Below are 18,738 nucleotides of genomic sequence, written 5' to 3'. Positions count from 1 at the left end.
ATTATTAAAAATATCAGACTACCATTAATTAACGATATAAACTGCATGTTTGTGGGTAAAACTTCTGTTCTAACATTATTACGTATCTCAGAAAGGATTCCAAGGGTACACGGTCCACTAGTCTAAGGTGATGCTCCGATAGTAAAAGTTATTCGTATTCCATTGGATCTGCGGAAATTGAATTCGCTAGTCTTGGGAGAAGCAACGATCAATCACACAAGAAACGTTATAAATGACGCAATAAACTGCGACTCTAGGTATTCAAAAAAGTCACTCCGTACTGCAAAAAAAATCTGCCTTTAAGAAATGAGACACTATTATTAGATGACACAGAGAGATGCTTGACTTAGAGCTTGAATGAGAGTATGGAGATTTGCTTAAAAATATTTATACAAACTTAGGAATCATGCCTAAACTGAATATTTACAAAAAGAGTGCAAAAAGATATCCACCACCGCCCATATTGGCTTTGATAAGTGAAAATGACATAACATTAATAACTAACATAATTGAGGTTGAATAAAACTCATTTCATAACACACGTATTTACACATTGCCAACTTCAAATTACTTGAATTTTCATGGATGGAAGAGAACGGGTACATTAAAAACATTTTTTTGCATGATTTCATAAAAAAACGGTTGGAGTGTGACACAATGGTGGAAGGGTATTCCGCGCGTTCACAATTTCAATCGTTTAGTTTATTTAATAATCATGAACAATATTTAAGAATATTAAAGTCAAAATTTTAATATACATGACATAGTATCAGATGGGATATTTACCGGAAATTTTGAGGATGAGAACATTCGGAGCCTTGCCTAACAGTCGGTGGGGCCAAACACGTCGACCATCACAGACGCGTAGTATGCAGAACACATTAATAATTCCAATTCAGTTCAACGTATGCCCATTAAAGCATGGAGATTCGACATTTCCCGACACCATTCCATTCCAGGAATTTCCCAATAACAGATGTTATATGTCACACTTTCCTAATGCAGATTCAATGTTTCCTCCTCGGATTTCGCTCGAAAACAGATACCTACACTCACTACAACAAGATAATCCCATAAACGAGAGAAATTCACACTACGGATACACATCCTCCTTGTGGCTCCGAACGAATTTATTGTGAACCGAAATACCACCAGCTCAAACTGCCAATCGCCGATATCGACACTCTCTTTTCGCGAGACGGCAATCAGCAAGAGGACACAAAAAAATAATATCAACCTAAAATCGATTCATCTCGCGTTATAAGACACAAACACACGACTTCACACGTCAAACCCCAATCCCCCTCTTCTCACCACTTTTTCGGCGAGAATGGGAAACGGGAGGCTCGGGAAAGGAGGTTTTTTAATACACACACACAAACATTCCCGTCGCCCACGAGCTACGCGAAAGCCGCCGCCGCCGTTGCGAAGCCAATCGTTATCTCGTCACAACACTCCCGACGTCGAAACCCCTTTGATCTGGCGGGGGTCGGGGGGCGGCGAGGGAGATTGGAGCGAACGAAAATCCCTCGTGCGAGGAGACGGGGGTTAAGAGTTGGATGAGGCGACCGAAAGTCCCAGAGGTTAGGGATGGTCCCCCGGTAAGAGGGAGGGCGAAAGAAGGAAAAGGTCGAGGGGACCTGCTCCCTGTCCTCGGCTCAGGGTCTCGCGCGATCAAAACGCCGAACCTCCGCACGAAGGTGGCAAGGTGAGCGCCGATCGTCACGTCGACACGACAACAGCGACGGCGACAAAACCACGTGACGCGACCACGCACCCGACCTCCCTCACCCTTCTCACCTCACCTCCTCCCTGGGGCTCGCTTCAGGGGAATCGGAAGGGGGGCATATCTCTCGAGGGGGCACGTTGGCGGTGGGAGGAGGGGGCAAGCAAAGGTTTAGGAGCGAGATGGAAGCGTGGGGGGAGGAAGGGAGGGGTGGAGAGAGAAAGAGAGAAAGCGATGAAAGCTCGAGGGGGAGAGGAAACATCGCAGCTGATTGGACCGGAGGTTAAAACCTTGCCCCAAGGGCGTCATCTTAAACAACCACTTTATTTTTTCCCTGCTAAAAGCAACGGGGGTGAGGGAGGGAAGAACGCACGCAGACACCCAGAGACGAAGACGTCGAGAGGTTTGAATTTCGAGAGAAAATGGAAATCCACGGACGAGAATAAAACTCAAACAAACGATGGCAGTAGGTGGGGGATCATCCGAGGGGAGGAGGGGGAAGGGATGGAGGTTAGGAGGGAGGCTTTCGAAATGCTAGAGCCTCGGCGGTGGAAAATGATGAAGATAAGAAAAAAATAAAAGCTTCACTCCTCCACCCACACTCCCGCCCACCCTATGATATGGGCAAGCCGCGTGCGTGGATGGGTGGCAAGGGCAAACTCACTGGCTGGCTCGTCTCTCGCGGCCCGCATTCGCCCTCTTTTTCTCCGTCTCCGAGCCGCACACGCCCACTTCGCCAGCACGCCGGCTGAGTTCTTACCCCGAGGGCAAATGAGAAATTAAATGCGACGTGGCAGAGCGGGGGAGAGGGGTTACGGGGGGGAAGAGAAAGAGACTGGGTTGAGGGGAGGATAGGAAGGAGTGGGAAAGAGAGGAGAGGGAGGGAAGTTGGGGAGGGGAGAAGGAAAGGTGAAATGATAGAAGGTGAGGGAGGGGGAGAGAATGGTGGCCTGGGGTGGTGGGGGGTGTGTGAGGGGAGGCTGAGGTGTGGTAGAAGGTCAGAAAGACGCAACTAGGGGGGGTACGAGGGGTGGACGGAGGCGGGGAGGGGCGCAGAGAACGAGAGTCGCAAGCCACTTGTGCACTCCCTTCCCTCTCACCCGTGTGGTGTTCCGGGAAGTTGGGAAGGCGACGGCGGTGGGGGGTGGGGTGGGCGCTGCGAAGGAGACATCAAGGGTGTACGTGTGGGTTTGGGAGAGGCGGGTGGGTGGGGGAGAGGGGGTTCCTGTATGGAAGAGGGGTCCAGACCACCCTTGTGAGGACGATGCTAGCCTCTACACTCTCGAGGCTTTTCCGCGCCACGCCACTCTTACACGACCCCCTCCGTCCTCCCACCAAAGTCCCACCCCCGGCACACCGCCAGACGCGTGTGTGAAGAGGGTTTGGAGGAAGGTGAACGCGAGAGAAAAAAAAATTAAGCCCTCCCCTGCGAAAGCGATATCCTTTATTTCGCTAAGCAACCGACAAAATGCGATAAGTCATGAATCCACGGGGGTGTGGGACACGATGGGGAGGAGCGGGGGTGAGGGAATGAGCGCCCAAAGGGTAAAGAGAAAGGGGCAAGGCAGCCCCTCCACTCGACCTTTCCCTTCCCATTCGAACGGGGGTTTCTTCCGAAAATATAATCCCTATCCCGAAAAAATCACTCCCCTCCGATCCCCTCCCGAGCCCGTTCCGAGGGCGGAGCCGCAAGAATCGGAGGAGAGGACGTGGGCCGAAGGCCGAGGAAAGGTTGTGATGAGGGCGGCGGAGATCAAGGTGGGGGCAGGGGGCGTAAGGATAAGGCTCAAGGGATGTTTTTCGGGGATGCCGTCGTTCGGGAGAGGACGGGATTAATTAGGGGGGGTGGGAGGAGCAGAGGAGAGAAGAGGCGAGGAGAGTGTCGCGCGGTGGGAGGAAAGAACGGTCGTCGCCTAGGTGATAATCGGAAGGGGATTTGATTCCGTATGCAAATACGGGGATTAGTGGCACTTACCGGATAAGGGTAATCCCCATTGTGAGAAGGAAAATAAAAGATAAGGGCGAGCGCTGCGACTCGCGGTGGGAAAGAAATCAAAATTTTCCAAACAGTTCCGAATCCCGTCCATCCCTTCGGTGATAAAATGTAGGTTCGCTCACTGCATTACAGCGGAAATCTTTATTTGATTACGCATTTAAGAGATTCTTATAGCTGCGGAAAGGAAATCGTGTTAGCGTGAAGAGCATGCTTTCCTAAAAGATCTTTTCTGAACGAGCTAACGGGAATACCGAACTAAATTCAAATGATGAGGCCAACATTAGAGGTAACGGTTGTGGTATAAATACTAACCTTTTAAATCCGACTGGGATCAATACAAATTAAAGTAGGAAATAACTGATGATTAATTACGGTGACAAAGCCTGAAATTATTCTAAGTAGTCAAAGAAATCATCTCCATCAATTTGATCAATCAAATATAATTAACTCGCTCAATACCTAATGAAACATTCTTATCTTTTTTTGACGTATTCTTAAGCGCTCATGGGATCGGTTTAAATTCAAGGAATAAAAGAGGTATTGAATCTATATTTATCATCCTTGATGCACAGAGTAGGGAGCCCAATTTTTATTTTAGCATTTGACCGTTTCGTTTAAAAGACACATGCTGTTGTTTATTCCATTCAATATACAATATTTAAAAGAAGGAATCAAAAGTAACATCGTCAGATGGATAACATTACCACTCTTCTCCATTCGTATTCGTCGTCAAGATAAGTACCCGTTTCTACTTTCAGCATTAGCTAATGTAATCAAGTACATCGACTGGTACAATTGATATAAATGAATTCAATTTCAGATTACTCGTATGTACTTGGGTCTCCAGAGAAAACAGTAATTTTTCCGTAACTTATTCAAAAAACCTTTGAGCATGCATTTACTATAGAAAATTATCTAACATGCCCAAGAAACTTATACTTGGGACTAAAAGAAATTAAAATAGAGAATCAAAGAAATGAAATTATAAAAAACATTAATAATAATACATTTTTAGATCAAAACTCGTTCACGGATAAGAGTTCAACAAAAATGAGTTCAACCCGGCAGATAGCAGTCCAATATTCCTAACATAGATAACCACGTAGGTATAGGGCGAAGTCCACCCTCCCACTTTCATGCACCGGCAGTAAATGGCAAAGGCAATACCGTTCCAGCGAGCAGATTTTACGTAAGACTTGGGTTTGGTTATCCTTTAAAGCAAAAAAAGTTTACGTAGATAAAATTCAATTTGAAGTAAGGAGCGTGAACAACAGTCGGGGAAAAATTCTTAAAGTGACGCGAAGAATAGGAGATGAAGAGCCCCACTTCAGATATTTTTTCGTGAGAGACAAGTACTGGAGAGGTGCATCAAAAGGCTGGAATACGCCCCGTTCCTGGATGCCACTTTAACCTTTGTGCAAGGAGCGCAACAAGACCGTGGATAATAGCACTGCGCCTTTCCCACCCTCCCTACACCACCTCCCGGACATTATGTCCGGGAGGTGATGCAGGGAGGGTGGGAACGGGAGTGACAGAAGAACTAAAGGCCTGATTCCTGTTCCTCTAAACACTCTTTCACTCCCTTTTTTAGGACAATTCCCTCCCACGAGCATGCGAGTTAGTGAGCCACCGAATGACAAAATAATTTTCACCGTGAAAAAGATTTCCGAATAGGCATAATGAAAATTGTGTGCATGCGAAAGAAATAGAGTGGGATACTTGTCCAAAAATGTGAGCACAAAAGAACTTTAAAATCGAGTTTGGGAGAGAAGGCTATCCGACTTGAACCAACCATATATATAGACAGAGAGCCAGTAGACACTTGAAATGTACGGGAGAATTCTTATCGCGGGTACCACTATAGGGATACCGGAAGTGAAAACGTTCGAGCGCAGGGTGCGAACGTGTTCTTGCTATGTGCGTATGTTTGCATATGGCCGTGGGGAGCTACATGCAAACAAGGTAGATTTCCTTTTAAGATACGGATGGAACCGGCATGGGAAAACAAAAACTGAAACCATAAGATGAATGCAAAAAAAACACAAGTACTAATAATTCCCATCCTTTTTTCATGGTCTCTCCTCTTCGTTGGGTGTACTTAGGGCTGGTTACTCCCCATTTTGGATTTAAACAACTAATGCTAAAAATACCGCGGTTGAAAGCCAACGTACACCAAGAACCTGCATTGAAAGATGATGGATAAGAAGCAGCGTAATCACAACGGTTAGAACTTCTGTAAGTACTTCTGAATTAATGCCAAACGATTGCCATTTACATTTCTTTAATGAATAACCATTTTATCTAAGGTTTCATCAGAACGATGATAAGATAAAACTCGTCGAAAATGTTCTGAAGAACATACTGCGGCGACTAGACATACAAAACAACAATGAGAACTGATATCGTCCTTATGTGACGGTGAGTGACCAATATTCCCATCACGTCACATCCTTGGTAAATGCGACCACTGCAAAAGGTTGCACCAAATTAGCGAGCAGAATCCGGGTGATTCTGTAGAAAAATTAAAAAAAGATGCACTGGTCGACTGGAAAACCAACAAATCTCCTGGCGTACCTGAAACAAAAATTCATCCGGCGAAACCTGCGGGGGGATCACAGAGAGATTCGTGGGAGAAACAAAGAGTGATTACGGACTGAGAACGAGGAAAACGAAAGATAATTGACACTCACCCCCTCACTTTTGGCGGTGATTTCAGTGATCCCGGTGAGCCACCTGACAAGGAAGGATCGCGTGGAGGAGGGCGGTGGGAGCATGGGAGACGCCTTGCCCCCGGCCCCCGACATCTGCCTCTCGGCGGCCGCCGACAGAAGCTCCACGGCCTCCGACACCGTCATCGTCGTCGCCTGGCTGTCCGGAGGGAAGGACGCGATTCCGTGTGGGGAGGAAGTGGGGAGGGTGCTAGGCGTCAAGGCCGGCGGAGTCGTTGACGGGGGTCCCATTGCCCCCACGACGCCAGCCATGTCGGGATCCATCTTCACCCCTGGGAACACAAAAGTAGAACGTCAGAGGCCAGCGGTCAAGAGCGACAGAAGCTCAAATATACATGCATGTGTATATATATACATACATACATACATACATACATATATATATATATATATATATATATATATATATATATATATATATACAAACACAACATTTCACACGCCGTAGGGCTGGGTGGTCTCTGTGATCAACTACCAAACCAACCTATATATATATACGAGGGTCATCCGGAAAGTAGTACCCGTTCGTGAAATAAAGACACTAAAGTAAATATTAACAAACATAAAAAATTTTATTTGAAAGAGGATACTTTAAACTACTTCTCAACATAATCTCCAAGCAAATTAAGGCATTTGTCATAACGTGTGACAAGTTTCTGTATTCCTGCTGCATAGTCCTTCGCCGCCAGCTCATTGAGATACGCGAGGGACCCATCTTGCACAAATTTTTGCATAATGCAGATGGTGTTTAACAATTTCATGAACAATTGTTCGAGAAACATTGGGAAAATGCTCACAGATGTCATCAATTGTGACGCGCCGATCGTTCCTCACGAATTCGTCAACTGAGCTCACCAGTTGGTCTGTAATGACAGACGGTCTCCCCGAACGCTCATCGTCGTGTGTGCTCCCCCTCCCCATGTTGAAGTTGCGACACCACCGCCGAACAGACGACTCGTCCATTACATTGTCTCCATACACCTCCTTTAATTGGCGATGAATATCACATGGGCGAACGTTTCTTGCATTGAGGAATTTAATCACTGCCCTCACTTCACAACTGGCGGCGTTCTCAATTTTTTTAAACATTGTAAACAATCACAGAAACAACACAGGCAATGCTAGCGTCACGCAACTTGGCTCAGAGAAGGCAGACAAGCCACTGAAGCTATCTGACCTCGTCCAGCGGCTACTCGCGTCGTCAGCACTTCATGCGGCACGAACGGGTACTACTTTCCGGATGACCCTCGTGTATATATATATATATATATATCCCAAGCTAAAGTGATTTTTCGAGTACCAGGTCTTCCTGGGAAACCACAACCGGCACAGGGAAAGGAACTGGCCCCCCCACCCTGATGTGTGAATTTTCACACGCCGTATAGGGCTTAGTCCTGGGTGAACTCTACCATCACCTACCAAACCGACCTTAGGGTTGATTACTGTGTTTATGGTTTTTTATGTTATATATATATATTCATATATATCTATATATATATATATATATATATATATATATATATTCATATATATCTATATTTATATATACACATATATAAATGTATACATTCATAAATATGTAGTTTTTCTTTTTTGTGTGCTCGATGTTTTTTGTTTATTTGCACGTCACAACAGTGTCATCCAACTGCCTTAGAAGTGGCGATGAACAGAAATCTTCGCCACGTTAAAACACATTTTTAATTCCATAAAGTAGAAGAATACAGTGCTAATTTATAATTGCAAAAGAGAAAGAAAGAGCTAGATGATATTTAAATAAAGGAATTCTTACATGCCATATGGATAAATCCACAATGCAGAGAGATAACATTCTATCGCTCCACAGCAAAAAAATACGCTTATCTTGCCCGAATGGGAACGATACATGCATCTCTATTACCAACCAACCACTGCATGGCAGAGAGCCGTATTTAGCCAGCGAAATAATACCAATAAGAAGATTACGATAACATACCAGCTTTGGATTGTGTTCGGAAAATACTAAAAGTCTGACTCAAATAAAAGTTTAAAAAATAAATGCAATTGAATCAACCGGAAGCAAAAAAACATCAAATTACTCGGCCATCAACCAGATGAAGATAAGCTACTGATGGTATCGCAGAGAAAAAACCCCTGTCCGTTAATGGAAATTCATTCAAAGACTTTCCAAAACTCGATTATAAACTTTTCAGGAAATGTTTTCTCATCGAAAGCGTAAAATGTATTTTTAAGGGATTATTTTGATCCTTCAGGACTTTAGAAGGAGTACTAGATGTCTTTGCCATTAGTCTAAATACTGAAATACGGCCCGTAAGGGAAATGAAGCGACCGCTCCTGAAGGCTGGGTGTATTACTCGCACCATAATCCCAGGCTTGACGATATACCAGGAGTGGAAATAACCCCGCCAGCCCCTTCTCATGAGAGATTTGTTTCTTAAGACGCTCGTAACAATATAGTCATAAAACTAGTCATCCTACTCTTTCTCATGGTTATGACCCTCAAACTTTCCCTTCAAAATATGTAATTACTCATGAGGAAGAAAGGGTCAGAGGAAATGTTTTTACGAAAAAAGTAATCGTTAAGGAGAAAAAACTTTTCTGACTTATAATCACATCGTGTCCATACTAATACAACTATTCAACTTTTCACCAGTTGAAGTTTGTTTAATACTTCAAGATTTCCTGGTTAGCATGTTGGGAGGAAGGAAGTACTCAGAGATGAAGAGGGACCTGATGTAGAGTAGGATGCTGGATTTTGCGTTTCGTTAGGAGTCACAAAATATTTATTCGATACTTGTGTCCATCCAAAACTTACCTTAACCGATAGATTTACCTTACCTTACTATGTTAGCGGAAGGTAATGCCCGTACCCTTTTGATAGAATTACCTTCGGGGGATAAGTGAATGGGTGTAAGACACATAATTCATTATCAAAAGTAATTACTTTTAATTTCCTCACTTTATCTTTTACCCAACCAAAATATAACTCTAATAAAAATCCTATGGGGAATATTTTTCGAACATATTACTCAACTGATAATCGAACCCTATTATTTTCTCGCCATATACTACGGGCGTGATTTTGCGAACTTTGTGCACAAGCTATATATATATATATATATATATATATATATATATATATATATATAGATATATATATATATATATATATCATGCTTCACCCAATAACTTTGTCAAAGTGAGGTGGTGGAATAATGTTAAGGATGCACACATTTCTATTTTACTTTATTCAAAACGTGCCTCATTACATAAGATTCATGAATGCGCTAAAGCACAAGACCGAGTTTTACCGCAGAAAGGGATGCTCGCACAAACATAATTCTTTGTTACATCAAATGAATATATTAAAAACTGAGCTTTTGCAAATAAAATAACTAAGAGACGTATTACGCGAACCAAAAAAATATTTCACAAAGTCTCAGAGTTTCAGTATAACAGTTTACTTTTACGCAAATCAAAAAAATCCAAGAGAGAGATATCACAATACCTCGACAGATGGTCTATTTCATGGATATCTGCAGGGTCTTGTTTCAAGGAGCGAATTCCAGAGCAAACGCCCCAAAGAAACTTTTTAATGAGCGCACCATGCTTTGTCAAACACGAAACTTTCATTTAAGTGTTAACGTGTTCATGGTAAAACATGAAGACAAGAGTTAGAGTGCACAGTCGTTCATTGAAATGAAAAGGCATTTTTCAAAGGCATTGCGTCAAAGAAAAAGGTAAAAAACTTATGATGATAGAATAAGTTCATTGCCACTCTTCCACGAGATATCGGATTCATCCCGCTCCCTTCAACTAATCATAAAGAGTATGGAACTCTTTTTGAAAGGAATCTTTTTACATAGGCGAATGACTTGCGTGTGAATGTATGGGTGTTAGTCTGTGGGTATTGAAATATATAAATAAATATATATATCTCGTATATTAGATTAGGTTTAGGTTTAGAAATAGTGTGATATATTCGCACAGCTTCCCGGGAGCGTTTGCGCACTCTGACTAGAATTTGGTTGTTATGAAGTGTAGCGTCCGTTTCAAAAAGATAAGGCTAGGATGGCGGGTCAGGAAAGGGAATGCAGAAGCATTAAAAGGATTGACAAGGAAGGAGTATCCCTTTATCTACAGCAAGCTGAGAGTAAAGAGCTGAGTACTATTCAGGAAAATTGGGAATACTACATAGTAGTAGGGAATAGTACATCAAAAAAAGGGATATCGAAAGCCGCAAATGAAACTATAGAGGAACCGTTAATGGGAAAAGAACAAGGATATATATATATATATATATATATATATATATATATATATATATATATTATATATATATATACATACATACACAATATAAGTTGAATACAAGATTTCTCTTCCGAAAGATAATAAGCCTCGAAGTATTAGTTATTGTGCTTTCAGTTAACTCTCAAGTAAATGGAGTTCATTATATAAATACATATATAATATTATATTAACATATAAACCATAAACACAGTAATCAACCCGAAGGTCGGTTTGGTAGGTGATGGTAGAGTTCACCCAGTACCAAGACCGACGGCGTGTGAAATTCACTCATCAGGGTAGGGGGGCCAGTTCCTTTCCTTGTGCCGATAATGGTTTCCCAGGAAGATCTGGTACCCGAAAAATCAAAAAGCTTGGGTGGAGCTGCAGGTGCCCACAGACTTGCCCAGGAATCGAACCCGGGCCCCTCCGATCAGTAGTCCAACCCCATGGACCTCATCTACCCCATGGACTACCACGACCCACCCATCTTTTCACATGGAAATAGATATAAGGAAAAGGGACGAACACATATGAAGGACGAACACAGGAGAGATGGGGAAGGCGGAATTGAGCAAGTCACTAGCGCAAAAATATTTCCTTGACCGCAACTTGAACACCAGCTCTTGTATACAAATAAATCCAAAGAAATGCAACAATTACAGAGTGTAAACATCATTCGCCTTAACCGGGATTCGCCTTGACCCGGATCCCCCAATGTCTGGTCGAGTGCTTTAGCCAGTTAAGCTATCGAGGAGTCCTCCTAAACTCTGAAATTTTGGGGGCTTTAAAGGAACAAGATGTTGTGACGAAATACCGTACATACAATGTCACAGGCATTCGTAGTCGTGCGCGACGCGCCACAGCCCACGAGGTTAAAGCCAACTTTTAAACACTTAGGCTGTTTATACCGTGACAGGGGATCGAGATGGTGCGGGGGCTAACGTACTGTCTTTCCACCCAGAGAGCCCGGGTTCAAATCCGGTGTTGAATATTTTTCAGAGGTATCTCGATCCCTACTTGAGGTGCTTTGTGGAGGGCACTTTGAGTGAGTACGCCGTCCGTCGGATGGGACGTTAAGCTGTTGACCCCTTGGCGCCTTTCGTTAAGAGTAGGCTAATGCCGACGCCGGGTTTATCTCCACCCTTCATCCTTTCCTGTCCATCCCCTATGGCGCAAATGACCTCAGCAGTCGGTCGCCTCCCCTCAATACTACTACCGTGACAAATTCCAAAGAAACTGCGGGAGATGCCGCAACAGTATATGATGACTCCGTTAAAATTTACTGTAGTGGCATCTCCCGCAGTTTCTTTGGAAATCCAAAAAAGGCTGGATTCACGGCATTTTTATTGTTGATGGAGTGCTGAAAACTGATAGAGGGGAGGATGTTAGGCATGCAAGGTAGGGAGAGAAAATGGACCGGATAATTGGCCGGAATGAAGGGAAATAGAACGTCTCCGAAGTTAATGACAATTTATTGCAGCGTGGAGGGTCAGGTTTTGTCTTGTTAAGTGATGCTAAGAAATATAGGAGTTTGCGGTCCGTATTCATCCAAAACCTACCTTAAACGGTAGACTACCAATTGTGCAGGGTAAAGCAGAATGAACTCTTTAGGTTCAAAAATCACCCGCGGTGATTTTTGAACCTAAAGAGGCGCAAAATATCTTGTATCTTTGTTAGGTCGAAAATTTTCAGACCACCCATGTATACATAAACACACACACAAGGTTTGTATAAAAAGTATCGGTAACAATTTTTCTCTGACGTGTGCGTGAAGTGCTGAATTCAGACCGTCTATATATCCAGACTAGACCCAGTCCCAGACCCAGTACATTCAGACAAGAAGTATGACGATGATCGCAGATCGAATTGGCATTGATAAGATGACAGTGCACATCATTATCACTGAAAATCTTTCGATGCGGAAGACCTGCTAAAGCTAAATTCGTCCCGAAGGTCTTGACGGACAACCAAGAGCAGAGTCCGAAGTCTGCTGGCGAAGACCAGAAAAGGCATCACTACGATTCCGCAACCTCCTCACAGTCCCGTCTTGGCACCAGCATTCAATTTTCTATTCCCAAAAGTGAATTCCCCTCTCAAAGGATACATTCATTGGACCGTGGGACCCTAAGTGCCGTCAAAGAAGCTTGTCCTTCCGGAATCAACCTACCAGGGAGCTTTTGAGTCGTGGAAAGGCCTCTGGCAGAAGTGTGTCGACGCTCAAAGCATGCACTCGGGTGAATTTTGAGAAATTCTGGCAATTTCTAAAATATAAGTATTTTTCCGTCCGAAAAATTTCCCGATATTTTATACAAACTATGGGCGTACGTTTATTTGTCTGTGAATATCGTATAATTAAGAGAAAATAGAGAGACAATTCTCGTTAACACACCATAGTATTTTATGTTTCAGACGGATGAGATCATATACAAACCATATGTATATTCGGGTGTATATATATATATATGATATGTATGCATGTATATGTGTATATATATATATATATATATATATATATATATATATATATATATATATATATATATATACACATATACATACGTACATACACATACATATATATATACACACATACAAAGACACGCTAATGGTACGCTAAGAACTGAGAAAAAACACATGTCAATTATGAGTTCAAACTCTCTCAATGCAGTAGTTTCGAGATATTTTAAAGATTTGACAAAAAGAGTTTCACAGGAAAACTTTTGCTTTAGAAGTGTTTTGCATCCTCAATTACAAGGCGGAGTTAGGAGCAAAGAGAACTTTCCCGTTTCACAGGCTCACAAGAAGGCGGTAATCTTGAAAAGAGCCTTACTACGGTGTTTGCTTAGTGTCCACTTCGAGATAACTCCACTCAAATTAGGACTCCTCTTGTGTACGTTGGGAGCCCAGAGCGGCAAACTAGCTCTCACGAAAATTTACGCTGCTCTTTTGGTCAAACCGCCGAAAATCTGTGAGAAACAAATGGGAAAGGGATGCACGGTGAACATAAAGTTCACACCTTGTTCGAGACTCATCTCCAATTGTCCAAACAAATGATACAAATTAACTTAATACACGTAAAACTATATTCTTGCCCGAGATAAAACATTTTCCCACTTTACAGTGTTCTATAATGGAAAATATTTGTTTCGCAACACCAAACATTCCATGTTGTTCATCACTATCTTCGAACTGTTTTCAACACTTGTCTTTTATAGTTACGAGGTTGAAGATCTACTCAAATATACGAATGATAAGCCAGTGGTCTCCAAACCATTTTGATCCCGTACCCCTACGCATGTTCCTCAACGGGCTTATGTCTCGATTCTTTCAGTCCAAATTTTCAAGAAATTATTACGTAGTTTTGGGAAGTTTCTAAAGCCTTAGTCTCATCAGATGATAGTCACATCTTACATTTCGAGTCTATCGACATAAGACCAGCTCTTTTCATGTGAATCACGTCAAGCGACTGCCGTTTCAGGACTCGGTAGCATTGGCCAAAATAAGTCTACAGGACTGGAGAGTCAAAGACTCAGGATCCACTGTAGAATTGATTTTAGGACATGAAAATTTTTAATTCGGACCCCTGAAAGAAAACACGCACGCATACAAAACATTAACTACGCACACTTGGAGAATTTCCGAGCAACGACTACCACTTACATTACTGCACAGACAAAATCCACTCATTTAAACAACGAAACAAAAAAGGATCCTTAAAAAGGTTATCAACGAACCGGTCACGTCGCGTTTTATGCGCAGGCGTGTTCGTGGAAAGGTTTTGGAAAAAATAATTAAAAAAGTAAATACATATAAATATACCAAAAAAGTAAATATACCCACAAGCACGCAATGTAAAAATTTGTACGTTGATTACTTCAACTATCTGTCATTAGAGTACCTCCAAGTACTTACTCGTGAACCCCACTTTAAAAACGATCAATTTAAACAGTAAGGTACACTTATATTAGGATGAAAAAATTAAGATAAGGAAATCATTCACATGCAAGACGATTGAATTTATTTTTTACCTTTTTCTTTGCATATGCATGTTGGCGCAAGCTTAACAGGTGCCCGGCGCAAGACAAGAATACTTGGAAGCGAGTGACGAAAGAATAACTGAGAGTTATAAAAGAAGCGAAAAGCGTGAAGCGAAAGCACATGAACAAATTAGGGCGGTCAGAACAAGAGGATAAAGAATTACACCAGAAAAATTCTGTAGTGATAATGACGAACACCCATATTGCCTATGTAAATTTTGATGTAAAATGTTTAAATTAGTTTAGATCCATGTCGAATAAATATCCCATTGATGCATTTTTTCGGGCCGTCCTTTTTGATAACGAAAGTAATTTCTACGGAAAAAATGGAACATTCTTAAAAACCAGCCGTCTCCCTCTTCCTGATTACCGAATAACAAACAGTAGCATGGACATAAAATGAGTCCCTACTCCTGGAGGTAGAAGACCTTCCGCAGAGTATCGTATTTCTCGACGCGCAAAAAAGTTTTTACAGGGAGGCGTGAACAGTGAATGACTGCATATCCAATCGGAAAGGCTTCCGGACGGGACTGATCCGTTTTCGTAAAAATTTTACGATATCTTACGCCGCAATGGATCAAAAAAAATACACGAAAAGAATTCACCACCGCATCCTGCGCCCACTTTACCTCCTAGGGAGTAGGAATTTGGAGTATATCGCCGGAGAAGAATGGGATGGGGCGTGGCATAGAACGACCAACTTTGCCAACTTTCTATTTAAAACTCCTTTCTTCCCTCATTTCTCCTCCGTCCTTTCTCCAGATAATGGGAGATAAAAGCTCTCAATCAATTCTGAAATGCCATGTACATCGGACTCTTGCGATAAAACTCGGATAAATCGATCCGTTAAAGCCTTTATAGGAGCGAAATTCGCTCGAATTTCACAGAAATACATCTATGATAAAACATGGCGAGGCTTTAAACGTCACACCCCGGAGACAACATTTACTTGTGGACGATTTCGCACTTTCCCCGCGTGAAATAGAACAAATAGCTTTAAGTTTCAACGGTTGATAACCGAATGTTTAGAAGATTATCCCACGGAAAAAGATCACTGAACAAAAGCAAAAATTGTGAAGGAAATAACATTTATGCAGAGCGAATAGGAAAGCTTTTGATGGAGATTAAGGTTGAAAAATTTTTAAAGAGGTGGAATGAACATTTAGCCGTTTTTCAATTTAACAATGTGCTGGTTTTTGGCTCGATGGAATGCAATTAAAATACGCAGGCACGGAACAACTAAATTAGGTTAGCTGAAACATAAAAACTACTTGCTGAATCAAAATTTCCACAGCATTCTAATGAAAAATTTTCAACGAAATATCTTGAAATACAAGGCTTACACGATCGGCATTACATTTTGATTTGATACCGTGGACGAGGTTTGAAGTCAATTTTAATCATACCATAGAAAATATAAAGTCTGACGAAAATTATTTAAAGATAATGATTGATCATAATACCATTCTGATTTACGCACGAGAAATAAATCCCACGGTCGAAATTCTACAGTAGAAAGTAACTAGCATGGTAATCGTATACGATTAGCAAAAGAAAACTAACATTTGCGCTTTTTTGAGCCAAACGAACGATACATCAAACGAACATTCCCAATTAACATCTACATCTTTCCCCTTTCAATCACAGGCAGTCAAAAGCAATGAGAGAACTCTTCACGCACGCTGAACATGTACAAAAAAAATCACAAAATGCGCGCTTTCATTCTCTGAGACACTTCTGTTAATTGAATGTCAAGGCACAAAAATTTATTACTAATTACAGGGAGCATCAATGCAATACATTCATTTGGACTCATTTGTACAAGAAGAATAAGCCTTTCAAGACTTTTTCAATAATTGGATACGCGAGTTTAAAAGAAACTAAGAATATAGACTAAAATTTCACGGCAAGGCAATTGGAAAGCCTTCCCAGATCGGAAATCTATTCGAAAAAAAAATTAATAACAGAATGGATGTCCTGATAAGCACACCTGGTGTCAAAAATTATTTCATGAAACGCGAAATTTCCGAGCCTTCATTTACCGTCTTACCTTGCTCACATCCATGGTAACACGGCCCTGGTAAGAATAAATACTGGTACATTAACCAAAAACCGCAGTTTGTTGTACGCCTTTGTATTGTGAGCCTCTGAATAACGTCCAAATATATAACAATTTAAGCCGCGTAATTATTTCAGATGGAACGGAGGTTAATTTCATTATTTTTAAGCTTACAACATACTTATGATGATATTTATCTTTTCAAATATAACCACGGGGAAAAATATTTTAATAATTTATTTTATATAGTAATTAAACATTTTGAAATAAAAAAACTAGAAATTCTTTCATACGCATTTTACGTTGAAATACACACCATATATACCGAGTGAAGCCGGACGGTTGTCTGGGTTGGCAGGCGCGGGAAGCTTCATACCAGGACTCAAAATCATAAACGAGTAAAGAGTAATCCCATGTACCCAATCCTTATCTAGACTTTCTTGACACTGAAAATAATTTGTTACTCGTCGCGTTGAGGATTTCCACAGTGACATAAATGGCGAAAGAGAATTATAATTACCCACAGAAGAAGAGTTTCATTATCTAGGCGACAGAATCCCGCAATACTATATTCTTTGCGTTGCTTAAAAAAATGCGTAAAAAAATCAAAAGCGTTCGGGAGACCAAACGAAATGAATCAATGCAACTAATTAGTAACGCAAACAGTGGAATTAACACGACATATGAAATCAACAGCGAGCATATTAATATAATTTCACATCGCGGTTATTGGATTTTGACGCATACGTAAAATGATCGAAATGATTTCGGAGGGTGAGGTCGAGCAAGACTGGCAAGCGACGACTCAAAGAACGGATAAATGGTGAGGCGTTACGAACAACTTTCATCGCCATCCCGCCGAACGACTACGAAACACAACAAAACACGAATAAAAGCACATCCTTTATGAACGCTGGGACCGAGGTCTCAGTACGTACGGAGAAGCCATTTTTTAACGAACTCAAAACTCGTAAAATTTGAAAATCCCCTCCTTTCGTACCAACGACGGATTTGACTTAGTGCGGGATGCAGGGAGAAAGAGAGACAGAGAGAGAGGGTACCCCAGGTGTTTCCAAAACCCCCTGCTAGCTCTTTAATCGAACCGTATGGAATTCTACCGCACGGCGCAACCCGTTTACTCCGACCTCCCCTACATCCGCGCCCCCAAGCCTCCACTAAACCACATCGCCACGGAGGCGGAGGAAGGTAGAAAAAGAGGCGGACGTTTAAACAGAGAGGCTTTTACTCCGTGGCGATAGGGCACACAACTCCCCGACGAAATTACCCTTCTTCTTTAACGCCCGACGACCAGGCTAAGTCCATCCTCCCCATCTCCCATCCTCTACCCTTCTCCATCCTCTGAACAAAGGTCTCCACCCTCTTTTCCTTATCTCTTTTTTACATTTACCCCTAACAATCTATTAACCTAATTTTGCGTAGCTGCAACTTTTAGTAAATACACAACTATATCTTTTTTTCCTCGAAGGGAATCATGCAAAATTGAAATTTTGCCACACAGTGAAGGATGCAAATGTTTGCTTAATCCTTAGTCGGTACTTTAATTGCCGAATCATTATGAAGCCTTCACAGCCAAAGAACGAAGAAGTCATAGAATGAAGTGGTCAAAAATTTTGCAACTTCCAAATGAATATTTTATCGATCAAACTTTTCTACGTAGCCAGTTATGAAGATAGGTCTGCGGAAAATTCATAAAGCCTGAGGAAAATACGGTTGGCTGGAAAGCGCGACTTTTTAATTGCCCCTGCGCACACTCATAAGTCTTGCAACGCCGCAATAAGGTGATACAATCGTTACTCGATCCTTTCCGGCACACTTAGGACTACTGCCCTTTCCTAATGACATCCCCGAGCTTATTTCATGCCCCCCAGCATAAACCTCCT

The 18,738-nt window shown here is 41.9% G+C and overlaps 1 protein-coding gene across 1 annotated transcript in view; it reads right to left on the bottom strand.

The window, feature by feature from the left end:
- Positions 1 to 18,738, bottom strand: part of LOC139698127 (uncharacterized) — a 297,192-nt gene that overhangs the window by 157,164 nt on the left and 121,290 nt on the right. The window contains exon 3 of the mRNA XM_071597051.1: positions 6,413 to 6,723. Coding sequence (XP_071453152.1) covers positions 6,413 to 6,723 — 311 coding nt within the window. The remainder of the gene's footprint in view (positions 1 to 6,412; positions 6,724 to 18,738) is intronic.

This window comes from Hetaerina americana, unplaced genomic scaffold (genome assembly GCF_022747635.1).
Source record: "Hetaerina americana unplaced genomic scaffold, ioHetAmer1.1.p SCAF_8, whole genome shotgun sequence".
Classification (NCBI taxonomy): domain Eukaryota; kingdom Metazoa; phylum Arthropoda; class Insecta; order Odonata; family Calopterygidae; genus Hetaerina; species Hetaerina americana.
This window is presented reverse-complemented; position numbering and strand designations above follow the sequence as displayed.